The sequence below is a fragment of the Anas platyrhynchos genome, chromosome 3, assembly GCF_047663525.1.
Source record: "Anas platyrhynchos isolate ZD024472 breed Pekin duck chromosome 3, IASCAAS_PekinDuck_T2T, whole genome shotgun sequence".
Taxonomy (NCBI): Eukaryota; Metazoa; Chordata; class Aves; order Anseriformes; family Anatidae; genus Anas; species Anas platyrhynchos.
The window spans coordinates 3,263,639-3,278,621 of record NC_092589.1 but is presented as its reverse complement, the minus strand read 5'-3'; the positions used below and the strand labels follow the sequence as shown (position 1 = coordinate 3,278,621).

The 14,983-nt window shown below is 40.1% G+C and overlaps 1 protein-coding gene across 1 annotated transcript in view; it reads right to left on the bottom strand.

Moving 5' to 3' along the window:
- Positions 1 to 377: 377 nt before the first annotated feature.
- Positions 378 to 14,983, bottom strand: part of KIZ (kizuna centrosomal protein) — a 44,882-nt gene continuing 30,276 nt past the window's right edge. The window contains exons 11-12 of the mRNA XM_072035193.1: positions 8,419 to 8,515; positions 378 to 421 (exon numbers count right to left, since the gene is read on the bottom strand). Of these exons, the coding sequence (XP_071891294.1) occupies positions 8,509 to 8,515 (7 nt within the window). The 3' untranslated portion in view covers positions 378 to 421; positions 8,419 to 8,508. The remainder of the gene's footprint in view (positions 422 to 8,418; positions 8,516 to 14,983) is intronic.

Genomic DNA, 14,983 nt, shown 5'->3' with positions numbered 1-14,983 from the left:
TTCCAGACACAGGGTAGGTACATGAGGGTGTCTGCACATGACTACAGTAAGCTTGTAAACAAACATGCTGCTGCCCACCTGTTCCTGCACCCAGTATTTCAAAGGGGAAGATCAAGAAACAGATTTTTTCTTCACTGCCTGCTATGTGTTACTATTTCATTTAAACCCTGAAGCACAAAGATTAGTGCTGCTTCCAAAACACTATGAAATGCATCCTCTGTGGTCCAGAATTTCTTATGTCAGCTATTTGCCTGTACCGACAGAGGGAAATTCCCCATTTTCCCAGCTCCTTAATAATGTTTGTTGTAGAAAATCTCTAAGAAAAAATACACTAAAAAAAAATATTGATTTTAAATAGCATAACATTTGTTTCTTACCTTTGGATTTTATAGCAGTTACAAATTCTTTCCTGATTCCAGTCCTGGAAAAATAGAAAGATTTTAAATATTCAGCACAATGCCACAAAATTAAAATATAAGGTGACTTTTTTCTAAGCTATAACATTAAAGAAACATCAGCAACTTCTGTAACTTTTTTTTTTAATAACTACTCTCTCCTAGGGTTTTTCTTCACTTTTTTTTTTAACTTTATAAATGGTGGAAAAATTATCATGCAACAGGGACATTGGTCCAGATGTTCAAGCAGAGTGATTTGGAATCATTCCTTGCTAGCACTGCTGATTTACTCTAGTAGTGAATTAAGGGTACAAAGGATCAGAGCTTCATCTATCTCTTGCAGTCTTTCAGATACGCAAAGAAAGTAAAGAAAAAATCCAAACAAAAATAAAAGCACCCCCCCACTGATGGTCACTGAACTTCCTCATTTCCCTTCCTGTCAGTGCACTCCTCCAAGTTAGCTACTGAGTTCCCATAGCATCATCCGTGTCCCTATGTAAATGTGCAATCTCCCAGCTGCCTTTGATCTACCTTGATGTATATGCAGTTGCGATTCTGTTCTGTTAAATGACTGCTCTTGTGTCTAGAGCATCACAGGCCCTTTTGAATCTCTCAAACAAGCTGGAATCATTTTGATCTTTTGTGTGTAGCATGTGTATTGTGTTGGTGCTGTGAAATAATCTCATAGGGGCAATGATGTAGGAGAATTAACTGTTATATTAACAATCCTGCAATAAGCTCTAAAAATAAAGCCTCAGCTGATTTTAATAAGGAAGATCAAATAGGAGATATTTGTGACATTACTGCGTGAACCAGTAAAATATAAGCAAATGTCAAGCTGCAATTTGAAGTGGTTGCTACAGTTAGAATAGAACTCAGTTTCCAATCAGCTGTCAAAATTTCAAACAAATTCGCTGCATTTCATTTAAAGACATGGCAGCTAACACATAATTACTTGAAGCAGGTACTTAAAAGTATTCAAACACTACTGCCAGGGAGGTATTTGTGAAGGAGATCCAAAAAAAAAAAAAAAAAAAGATAATTCACTGCTTGTCTTATAACACTGTAATCAGTAAGAACTTGTGATTACAACTGGAAAGCTAAACTTAAAGCAGGGGGATCTTTCAGCACACTACAGCTACCTATGCTACAGTAACTCTTCCCTTCATGCTAGTTACATCATATTCCTTTTCTATGAGCTGTGAATGTCATTAGCACAAATCCCCCTTCTTTCAAGGGATACAAAAATTCCCCAAAGTAGAATATTAAACATATCCAAAGTTCAGCCAAGATACCAAGCCAACATTAAAGGACTAGCAACAAGTAACAATACTAGTTAAGTAGCAGTGTGACATAACTAGTTACATATTATTTAAATAAATAACTTTAAAATGTGTTAGCCTTAAAGACTACCTGACATTTTGTTAGCAAGCCATCCAAACCCCCTTTGGTTTTATTCAGTCAGATCCTAACCTGTATTCCGCTCCCACTTCCAATTCATTCACTTGACAGTACATTCAACAGGTATTTTAAGTCAGATACTACGGTCTGAATCCCGCAGTACACCAAACACCCTTAGCTCTTGCTCACTTTGGTGAGATTTTCTGACCCTCAGCATTTCCCCAGAGGTGCTCAACATATCCCAGGCTCGGCCCATAACATGTGCTCAAGAGGATGCAGCTCTGGCAGCTGCATCGTTCTTCCCCTGGGCACAGAGTGGGAAGCCACTTGTTGCTGAGTTGCAAATTGAGAGGTGACTTCTGTGGCAGACCGCACAAGAGCCATTTTATCTTCAAGTATTTCATTAAAACAAGATCATGCAGCTGACAGTGACTGTTTACACTGCTTACTGCTTCGCCTTCCATTGTCAGGAAGGGAGATGTATGGGCTTTTACTATTCAGCCTGGAAGCGACCTTTTGCTCCACTTTTCTCCTTGGTTCAAGCCAAGATCAGACATGAGGGGGCTGCTCACGTGGACCCAGAGCCTCTGCAGCGCCATGGACCATCACATACAGCTTGGACACGGGATGACCAGAGGAAGACCACCCAGCTCTCAGGGAGCTCAGTCCCTCTTGCACAGCTCAAAGCACTATGCGGTGTTCCAGATCTGCCTGAAACGCAATGTCTCAAAAGTTGTAGGTGGACAAGGACCACCATAGCCATAGGAGGACCTGGAAACCTTCCCTCCTTTTCCCCCAGCTTTCCCTGAAGAAAGTGGCCAAAGCTGATGGAAGTAGGGGGAAAATAGATGCCCAAATTCTACAGAAGAACTTCAGTTTGTTAGGGTTCATCCTCCCAGGGCAAACTTATGTCCTAGAGCAGAATCCACTACCAAAATAGCACAGAGGTTTAGGGCTGCACGTCAGCAGCTGGGCTTTGGTGTGACAGAACAGGGAGTATATAAAAACACCAGGAAAAGGTCTGGCACAAAAGCTGTTAGCATACAGAGAAGTGCTTGGGGAAATACAGAAAATGGAACCAGGAAGTCAGAAAGGCCAATTCAGAAACAGCTACTCTTCCAAACCAAACCCGAAAAATACTGCAAGGCAGTTTTGTAACAGGGAACAAAATTCTTGAATTATGTCTGAAGTGGTAGTCAAAGCTGACAAGATGCAAGAAAAACTCTACATTGCAAAATGTCCAGACTGAAGTCAGAAAATTTCAATCATGACCGTTATCATCTGCTGTACTGAGCACACAATAACCACACAGACCTCCGAGGAGAAATTTTAGGAGCATAAATGCAGAAAGGCCAGTTTCCCTGCCTCGACTAATCCCCCATAGTGACCCTTCGATATCCATTTACACATTTGCTTCTTCCCTAAAATAATGGCAAACTCAACCCAGGCTCTAACAAAGAAAAAACCCAAACCAGTTTAACTTCAAAGGGCCTTTTAATCCCTCCTTTACTCTGATGAAATAGACTTTTTTTGTGCTGAAGATACTGCAACAGTAAGAAATGAAAAAGCTCCAAGAAAATATTTTTCCTTCCATAAAGAAAACAACATTAAGAGGAAAACACCAGACAAAAAAAAAAAAGCCAAGTTAGATGCATCTCACTGAAAAACAACAGAAAACGCTCACTGTAGCCTTGGTATCTTTTTTGTTAAAGCACTTGTTGAACTACTCTTTCGGTATCAAGAGAAAATGACACTCAAGTGCCACAAAAAAAAAAAAAAAAAAAACCATATCACCCAACACGTCACAAAAGAGACACCCAAACACCAAGTTTCATCAGAAAAAAACAAAATGAAAAGCATGGAGGTTTCAGGAACACTGATACTCTGGCTGACATTGTCAGAGGTTTCAGGTCTGTGTGCCTCTGCTGTGTGAAATCAGCGCTGAAGCAACACGCTGCAGAAAACAAATAGAGCATTTATTTTTCACAAGGTAGGCTTAATAACCCTCATTGTAAGAGGTGACAGAGCTTTTCCCCTATGCAATGTGGGGATGCAAAGCTGCAGATCTACCTGTAAAAATCACGTTCTGAAAACATCTAAAAGCCTTTTAATAATATCAAGCCAGGCTACTCAGTGCCAGCGCTTCTGATGTGACAAAGCCTCAGTGCGGTGTGCCCCTGTGTGATAAATGCAGCTTTCCTGCAAGCTGCTGGAGGAGCCTGACGGCACTATCATTTTCTGCTGACAGTTTGCTAGAAATTGGGCATCACAGAAACATACTGAATTTATAGGGTTGGGAATAAACTAACAAGTGTACTCATCATCCTCCCCCCTACATTTTCTGAAGAATTGAAAGAGTAATGATGAATTTCAGTAATTATACTGCAAATATGACTCCCTTATTTTAGGATACGAATATCTCTATCAAGTTACATTTAAGGTCATTCCCTACTTCGGTATCCCACTTTGAAGGAAAAAAAATATTCTTGCCTAGAGAAACTGAGACCAAAATCTGTAACCGTCTAAGGACCTACCCTATTGCAGGTCCCATGAAACTATCTTGGAAAGACACAGGGCTTTGCTGCAAAAGTAACAAACTAAACGTTATTTGCTCCTTCATACAAATGTAATGTACACAGATACATATTGTTGCCTCTCCCTGCAAACCGTTCCTCACTAATATTCCTGAAGCATCACCACTACAACATCACTGTTTCCACAGCATTCGGCTTCTAGGATTTAGAAAACATGCGATACATACAGAATTTTCAGGAACATCTGTAATGTCAGAAAACACACCTGAGTTTACAACCAACCTCTTAGGGAAGTGGCTTGACAATTAGAAGTGCTGCAGAAGGATAAAACCATCAGATATGGACTCATCTACGCACGCACATCTCTAAGGATTCAGGAAACGGTCTGCATCATCCCACGCTGCCCCTGCATTCCCAGGGCTCCTCCGATGCTCTGAAGCCCTATTTCATTGTCTTTGAAGTTCCTAGTAAATGCACATCCTGAAAACCCCCAAAACCTCTGATATCTCTGGTCAAAGCTCCAGCCAAAAGAGACATCTTTCCCCTCACAAGTTCATTAATCATCATCAAGGTTTAATTTATTTATTAGAGGTAGAAGATGCAAAAGTGAATTTGAGAGCTCGTACTTCAGCAAAGTCTGAGTGCCCCCTGATGGTCAACCTGCTGCCATACATCGTGACACAGCAAGGGAAGTGCCCTATTAGTTATAGCCAGTTTATTATTAAATATCTCCTCTGAGAATAATTAAAAGGATGAATTATAATCTGCAAACTTTTATTTACCTATCATTAAATCTGTGTTTGTTAGAGGTAGCTTTTGACTAAAAAACAGCCTCCAGAGACCAGGTTGGATTACTTCCAGAAAACAGATTAATCAAAGTTTAAAATACTTTACACGATGTTTATTTCCTGACAAATTAGAATTTTTATCTGGTTCTCAGTCTATAATACACCCTTAATCTTCAGATTATTTTGAAACGAGACAGAGTAAACAAGTGAAAGAAAAATAAACTGCTTGCATTAAAATACAGAATTATCTAGAAAGCTAGTGACCTCCTCTGGCTGGATCTATTGCTACAGGGCTACAAAATGCCACACACATCGTCTTCTGCCCGCTCTTTTGGGGCGATTCAGTCCTGACTTACGATGCCTTTTCCCCCAAGTAATTATATAATTTAGCACGCTCTTTTCTCTTGCAAAACCTTAACTTCAAACTAGAAGTTGTATCTCCGGGCAGTTAGATATTCTTTCGGTAAAGTAAACAAATCCTGGAAAAAAACAGTTTGATACCTAAGGTAGAAGCGGACAATATTTGCAGGAGAAGAGGAAGCTCTGGCATGCACATCCAAACAAAAGGGAACAAGTGGTCTTTACTCAGAGAGCAGCTTCCTATTAAGACTCACTCCTTCGTACATTATGCCTTTCATCCCCACTCAACCACAAAATGATTTTGCTGTAGGAAATACAATGGTAGAAAAAGATTTACATTGAAAGAATCTTTAATAATAAACTGTTGCAGATCTGCCTACTTCCCCATGATTTATAATACAATAAACATCAGATTCTATTAAGTCTCATGCACTGAAGACATGCACTGAAAAACCGAATATGAAAGAACTCAATTCTTCCCATCTCCAGTACCATAATAGTGAAATGAGCATGTATAAATGTGCTAAGAGTATCTCTTTGCATCTTTTATAGCTTGTGTGTATTAATCTGTAAAGCTTATTAAGAAAGTCATTGCTATGCAAAGCAGCACCCAATCTCTTTCTCTTGCTTTTCAACAGAGTGCAGTGTTTAGCCAATAGGACTGGTCCCCTTCCCCTCATTCTGCATTCATAACATGCAACATTTGCACAATGTATCTCTCAAAGGCTGCTGAATAGAAAGCCTTAATACTCATGTAAACAACTGCAAACCAATTACTTAATGAATCAGGCCCACACATAATGAGGTGCCAGACAAAGAGCTATAAATGCATTTTTGCGCCCAAGCCTCTGCTTTAAAGTAAAATCCCTCAGCTGTAGTTTGGGCTTAACTGGCACATCATAATTATTGTCTCTAGGACATCAGAGGAAGCCATTTTTTTTTTTTTTATTTAGGTCCAGCAGGGTCTTTTTCGAGGTCACTCATCAGCTCAGTGACAAAACAGAGCAAAGAAGAATTTATAAAAAGTACCACAGCAGTACTACACAGTTATGTTTATTCTCAAGTAGTGGGTTTCGAGACCACTTGTAAAAGCAATAAAGCACAAGAAGTGACTGCAGTAAGTGGAGCGCTTAAACGTAAGCGGCCAAGAAATTTCACTGCGTCCTGACCGCAAACAAGCAGCAAGCTGCATTTTCCATTTTGCCTGCTTTACTACTTTTGCTTCACTGGCTCTCAGTAAATCCAATGTCAAGTGTCCAAAAGCAAGAGTTTATTAATAAACTTCATGTTTAAAAGTGTACGTTATTTTTGAGGCATTCTGGAAACAAACTGAGCTGCCGCACAATTATTTTTAAAGCAACACCACAACGTATCAGTGCCTCAAGTGCTCTTGCTTCCCAGCAATGAGAGGCATAAAATTATACGGCAGAGTGATTTTTAAATCCATTACAAATAAGAATTAAAAAAAAATAAAAAAGTGTCTTATGAACAGCATCTGAAAAACACAGAAGCTGCCAAACATTATTAGCAAGCAAAGCAGTACCAAAAGGTTAAGAAAAAAAAAAAGCTTGGAAACTTTAAATAGTACATTTTTAATTATTTGTATTTAACATAGGTATTTAATAGAGATCCTGTAAGCAAGTTCCCCAAGGCCCAATCCTTCTCTTCCTGCTGTGCTGGGCTGCAGTGAATGACTAAAATTTAACATTTAAAATTCATCTACAGGAGTACCCTTGAATTTCATAACATTTGGTATTATTTGGTGCACCACTCTCAAGCAAAACTAAGTTCCAGAAAGTATTTAAAAAGAAAAGCTTGAATCATGAGAATTAGTCCTAAACAAAAGCATGAATGTCCTTCATCAATAATCAATACACTATTACAGCTTGTCTTTATTTACCATACTGAAGAATTGCAGGAAGATTATGGTTTTTAACAGAAAATACAGAACAAAACTTGCAAAGTCAGAATAGTCTTCTATAAGAAAACTGGTCTCATCAATAACAATACAAAGAAGCTACAGAAAGATATCAATGTCTTATCAGCAGAATGAGTTAAAAATTTATCAGGATGCTTTAAAGTCTTTTCCTGAGTGTTATTAATGGCCATCTTCAGCCAAGGAGCCACACAACAGCAGAACCCGCTTGCTGGGCTGTTCTAATAAGAGCAGATAAGAATCTAAAGCCAAGCCAATATTTCATGAGATGGCTGTGTTATATCCTATTTTCCGCTGCTGCTGCTTGACCACTAATTTGATTGTTGCTGTTTGATTACCATTACATGCCAATGAAGAATACAGGGAACATCTAACAGAACTGCTCAGGGACCAACAGCGAAGTGCTGCATTAAAAAGCACAGAAGTGTTTTTTGTTTGGTTTTGCTAAGAATAAAAAAAAAGAAACAAACTGCATTCTTTAGGTAAACAAAAGGCCATTAAACCTACTCAGTCAGAAAGCAAGACATATATTGTAAATATCCCAAAAATAACTGGGGGGGGGGGGAGGGGGAGGAGGAAATCTATAGACTGTGAGAAGTGTTATCCAGTTACAGCTAGTTTACATCTCAGCTACATCAAGAAGAAACCCACCACTTTATTTCTTGAAGACTTTGTTTTCTGTCTGCCCTTTTCCTGACAACTTCTATTGTCTGGCCTCTGAGTAGCCCTACTGAGAGCAGCTGTACACGCTAATTTGTGGTTCACTGAGATGTCAATTGAGTCTTAAAATGAGAAAACAACAGCTGCAAAACAATACTTGGCTTCGGTGCAAATATTTTCTAAGGTGTACCAGAGTTTAAGTTGTTTCATTAGACAAACCTAAATACAAACCTTAACCCTAGATCACATGAAAAAATAAAAATAATCAGGAATTCAGTCACATTCTACCAGCATCTCTCATTCTACTGCAACATTTCAAACGTTAAAGGATTTAACAACTTTACCTTGAGAGGTCACCACTTCTTTCACTGGATGAACTCCTTTCTGAACACATTTCTTGGCTTTCTTTTCTTTTGGAACTATCATTACCAATATCACAACCTGTTAAGTAAAAACACAAAATATAATTTTAAAAATAAGTCTGAAGACATACATCCTCTGCTTCCAGTGAGGTGTTATTCTGATGGTATTTTTGCACACTGCACAATACATAATAAATGCATCCACATTCCCTGCAATCAGTGAAACCCAAATGAGCATTTAGAAAAGCACACAGCAATATTTTCACTTTGTTTTCCTCTTGGAGCTACTCTCGGTTGTCTTTGCACGAGCTGCATGTTGTACACACGGAGTGGGCCAGGCACGACTGCCATGGCTGGACAGACGGACAGAGAAGTCCTCGCTCCTGGGCCAGAAGCCACAAGCCCCTTGTCATAGAAGACCCTTTAAGGCTCATTTACCCCACATCACATTCAACCCAGAGGGGCTCCATGTCACGTTTGGTCTTTGTCATGCTGGAGAGGAAAAAACATGTACCTATGTCTAGATTCTACCTCTGTTCCAGTTAGCTTCATTTTTCACTTTTGTTTTTTTTTGAACAACAGTCAGACCTCACAACGTGCCGTTCTGAGCAAGCACCAGCACCCATGTTATTTTGAAAAGGATACATGCAACAGCCATGCTGCTGGATCGATGAGAGAGTTTAGAGAGGAGGAACCACTACAGTTACAGGATGTGCCTCAAGATATTTTGCTCAAGATTAGGTAAAAATGAGTTAAAAATACAGAAAACAAGACTCTTTAATCACTTAAATTATCTGATGATTTTTTTTGTGAAACTTTTGCATGTTTTAATTCATTTTACACACAAAAAAAGTACATTGACAATAAGAATTGTATTCTATCACATCAACTTGAAGCAAAACTTAATTTTCTTTTCCTTTTTATCCTTTAGTTCTTATTTACTTAATCAGGAAAACGGGATATTTTTATTCTTCTTCCTCTTAAATATATTAATATGTATTAATTTATTTTAATATTATTTAATACAACACCTTTTTCAACCATTCCCTTTTAAATAGAAAGCTGCATTAGGGAAACAAGTCTTACGATCTTTAGGACTTAACAGCCAAACAACCCACTATTTCAGTCTTTTATCCATGCTTTCCTTTATCTCCTCTCTGCTCTGTGCATCTTGTCTCAGTTCTGTACAGATAGACTGATTTTTAAAAAGTAAATAGAGTAAAACTTATTCACTGGAATGGTACAATTGCTCATTTTCATACTTTCTAAAGAACATGACACTCAAGTACAAATCTCACTTTAAAAGGCTACTTTGTACTGCTAATTAGAATTGGGACACAACAAAACCTTTATACACCTGTGTATGATTTCAGTCTTCCCCTCCTGCCCCAAGACATTATAAACAAGCCCTGATCATGGAGGATTTCCCAGATGCAAGCTTGCCAGTAGCTCAGTGCACAGCGAGAAACCACTGGCCATAAAGAAATTAATATTTGTGCTTCTTTGCACATTACTTTCAGAAAGTAAAGAGAGAAATAATCTATTTCAATGTAATCATTTCAGAACCCCTTGAAATTGTTTTTCACTCCAGCAGTAAAACACTTAACAGAAGTGTATTTTTCAGGACTCCTCATGCATTGTTCAAAGTACAACGCACAAGCAGCTGAAATTACATGCTCATGTCTTGCCTGGGTGTAGAGCTGGGTTTACTCTGGGAGGGACAACCCTCATTGCCTCGACAATGTCTTGCATAAAGCAAGGTGTGCCCAGCTAACAAAATGCTGTGGGCAGTGGTCTGTGCAAGTATTCAGAACCCACCTGTGCGTACTCTCAGGCTTGGCTTCAGCAAGTTCACAGCTTGCTCCTAAGGTGAGCTCACTGCATTCCAAGAGGGAGATGAACATCTAGGTTGGTACCATCATGGTTTTAATGCCAGAGAAGTGACAGGTAACAGACCTGCAACCTCTGTATCTCTCTGGAGCAAACAAGCAAAGGATAGAGGAAGAGGGGTCCTCTGCTAGCTATCCTGATCCCTCCAGCTCTCACCCAGCAGTGGCCCTTCTGCTTGTTCCTTCCCTGACACGAGGGACTCCTCCTGCACCTCCACCCATGGCTCACACCATTACCCGTTCTGCAGCAGGGGCGTACCTACAAACCCAAAGAGGTGCCAACCATGCACAAGCAACTTGGGCGTGCCCATCCGCTCTGATCCATTTTTGTGCTGCATGTCCTAGTTTCTCATTATTCTGCTTAACGAGAGCTCCAGAAACCAGATACCAACACCTGTCCCTTCCTCGTATGAGCCTCCCCATCGGTCCTCCACCAGGCTTTTTCCATTCTTGCTGGACACTCATCCCATCCCCCCGTAACACGGAGCCCATCTCTGATCCAGATGTACCCACCACCCCTTACCCAGGGGCACTTCCAGCCCATGTCTTTGCCACCTTTGTTAAAACTCAAGGCAGGACGCTCTCGTCTTGCAGCTTAGCATGCACACAAGCCCCAAGACCATTCACCATGCTTTCAGTGTCTCCACTGGCTCTCCTTCCTCCACTACATCAAACAGTAGCACAAACTACTTGTTCTTCACCTTTGAGACCCTTCAGAGCCCAGCTTTGCCCTACCTGTCAGTTATAATACAATGCTGGGCTACCGATCCCTACTTCTGCTTTAATTACACCAGACTTCCTTGCCAATTAGTCTGATTGCCCCCTTGAGCTTGTGCTTGCTTACATGCTATGCACCCTACCCTACATCACCAGGTGATCTTTCCAGGCACTCACAAATCCACCAGCTTACCTTTAAAGACAGCCCGGGTGATTCAGCTGCGTTGCAATGCCCATGAAGCATCTGACGATGTTTAAGCAGTTACTGCACAGTAACCACTTCTTTGTGCACCAAGCAATCATTTCGCTCTTACCTCATTTTACCCCACTCATCTGCCTAATCCCCATGCCTTTAACAATGTGTCTGCATTGTAAGTTAACAGAAGAAAACAGTCTCAATTGCAGACGTTCAGTACTCATGACAAAAATAACCAACCTGGCTGTCCTGCAACACTTCATTCACCGCGGTGGTTAAGCACAAGCAATTGGGGCAATGCGCAGGGTGGGAAACAGAAGATAAAAAATAGATTGTTAGGAGAAGGTGTTGAAGCACTTTTCTTCACTCTGGATATAACCACATTGTGCAGATCAGGGTATTTTCCTTCACAAAGCCCACCATATTTCAGGCTAAACACAAATTACTGCCAAATTTAAAACGGTACATTTATAGGGGGGAGGTTGCTTTGTTTTTTTTTTTTTTTTTTTCCCTAGCACACACGCCTTGTCCCCAAGCACAAAACAGAACACTATGGCCCTAGTAAAGAAGATGCACTGAGTGGAAAAGAAGCAAAAAATATACTGGTTTATAGCCCAGCAGCAACCATCAGCTCCATAGGACACAAAGGACAACCACCATGGACAAGCTCACATTAGTGGCAAGAAGCATCGCTTAAAAGATTTCTTGTAGCCAATTTCAATGGTGACGAAGGCTTCTGGAGTTCCTCAGCTCCATGTTAAAAAGCTGGCATTTTGAGCTGTATGAACGGCTGGTGCCTACTGTACAAACACAACTGAGGAAGCTTGATAAAACTCAGCCTTTAAACTCAAATTGGGATGTTAATAATGAAAAGTAAATTCTTAATCCAATTGTCTGAGCAATACTGCAGGAAAACGGAAGCTGTTTTGCCGCAGATGACACAGCTCTCCTCACACTGTTTCCCCCCCAGTGTATTCTTCCCTCCACTCAGAATTAGCAAAGGATCTGAGATACCACTGTTAATTAAAAAACACTCCACACTCTTCAACTTTGAATTAACTGCACAGTCTGTGTGGGTCTGAACAGCTTTCACGTCAGCTTTTACAATTCTATTTGAAACAAAATTTGTGTACTTTTCTTCATTCGCATTCCAGGAAAAACTAAAAACTGCCGCAGTTGCATAATGAACCAGTAGCATTTTGTTCTGTGCAACAGTTAAAATGATCTTTGACCCTGAACATACTGTACCAGTGCAGAATATGGAAGATACTTTTTCCCCCCTTCCATGTGTTGCCCTATAACCTAGGTGCCGGTGTTCATCAATTTATAGTTAAAACATCTCAGTGACAAAAAAAGGTGATGCTCTTGGCCTCCCACTTTCAACTTTTATATCTTTCTGATTGTATTATCTCTCAGAAAAAAAGCACGCACCTTTTAGCCATCAAAACCAGCATCTATACCTCTGTTACACTTAAAACCCTTTGCTGGAGGGAAAGTCATTATGAACACTGAAGAGGTTGTTGGTAACAACACAACATCTGACTTGGCACATCTGTAAGTGGGCGCAGTGCAAGCAATTCCCAAAGTTGCTGTTTTTCACAATGCAAACTGGGAGAACAGGAGTACTACTGTATTCACCCCAAGGCTCACGTGCAACCTATACAGTCCGTGAGTAAAACTGAGATCTGTGACCTAAGCACAAAGCACGTAAGCAAGCAGTACAAGTTGGCATTGCTCTACTGGGAGAGGAACAAGAGCACTCTGAATGGAAATTAAAAGCTATAAACAGCTATCAAACATTATTCCCAATAATAATCAGGAACCCCATATGCAAACAGAGGTAGCTGGGGGGCAAAAGATCCCAGTGCCTTTGCAAGCTTAACCCAGACATCTCTCTCATACACAAGTGAGAATACCCACAAAAAGGAACTTCACTGTTTGTGTACCTTTATCAACAATAAAATAGTTAGCAGCTTGAGTATTTCAGCTGTCACTAGACTTCAAAGTTAATAATGCCTTGAAAGGAATGTTATCTGGATCAGCTGAGCCTGCAAGCTGTGTAGTTTTAGTTACCTTGGCAATATTTATTGCATTCACATTCAGAAGTGCTGGTCAGTCTGGGCTGCCACGCTGCTAGCTGTGGCACGAAAATAGGGAACTAACAAATCTGAACAGCCTCCTCCACCACATTAACACTAATTACTGCACTTGCTGATCATCCACAAAGAGCCATCTGGGATTAAACGTGGGAAATGAGCTGCCGTGCCACTGCCAGAACACAAACAGCAACTGTGCACACCTCTGCCTTGGGACCAGAGGTTTGAGTCATCCGTACACAGGCTTTTAGATGTGATTTCTCCTGCAATAAAGCAGAAAACAGGTACAGGGAGAGGATAAGGCCTACCTGCACATCCAATGGGAGGATGTGCTCTTCTGATAGAAGGATGCAATAGAGGGATGAGCATATAGATGAAAGATCTCCAAATTAAGAGCTGAGCAGAACAGTGCAGGAGCCAGTTTCCAGAAATAGGTCAAATACCAACAAATATTCCCCTTTCCTTTGAAGGAAGAAAAGAATACTCTTAGCATAATTGTACACCAAGACACGATGCTGCCCTCTCAAGAGCAGAGAAGTCTGATGACCAAAGGACTCAGGGAATCCCAGTGGAGCACGCCATCCCAGTGAGAACACTTACCTAAAAGTCACTGCCCCCATTTAAAGAGAGACCAAGATCTTTCACACTGAATTTGCAACCAAAAAAGGACTTGGATGTCTTTCCAAAACTTCTTCATGTTAAGCAATGTAAAATATCACCCACTGGAGAATGTAACTTGAACTAATTTAAACAAAGTGTGCAGTTTTACATTGTCCCAGTGTACTTCTGTCAGATCACAACAAACCAACAGTTATTAATCATGTACAGGTTACCTGTACCCCCCCAACAGTAGTTTCTAGTGGATTTATATCAAATGAAGCAAAAAGTAGGGTAGACTTATTAATGACTTTATTAGCACACTCCGAGTAGAACCTTAGGAACCTTTTAATTTCAAGCTCGAAGTACGAAGGATGCTTGGGCATAGGAAAAGTGTTGGCAGGATTATTGGCTTATTAAGGGTGACTGAAAAAGGAAAACAGAATTGGATTTGTGCCCTTTCATGGCTTTTTACACTATATAAAGATTTTTGTTTTGTTTTATTAATTCTTAGGAAGGTTTTTCTTCCTTGTTTCTAAGGAAGGTTTTCTACTTGGAAAGGAGATGGCACATGATATCCAAGGCATTATGAAAGCCTGATGAGTAGAGAAGTAATGCCATTTTTATTCTAATGCTTTCAACTATAGCATCTATTTAAATCAAATACATAAATGAAGGGTATGGAGACAATCTGCTTTTGTTAAAGATTTAACAAGCCTGCCCCTTCAATAAAACCAGCAGTTTCCTACTCACGAGACTTTTAAAGTCATCCGCAAAACCAAAAAAAAAAAGATTTTCTTTTTTTTTAATCTCCCATTATTCACCTATCTCAGAAATAGCAAAAAAGTTGAACACTTAATTTCTTCTACATGTCTTCCCAAGATAAAAAACAAAGCATCCAGGAAGAGAACTAAAGTGAACCCACATATACTCCTCTATTCTCTCAGAGCCTTGTAAAAATGAGGTTGCTATCAATGAAATCTCAAGCTCTCCCCTCTATGGGTGATACCAATAGCCTTACTTAAGCTGAGTGGTACATTACACAAAATAAA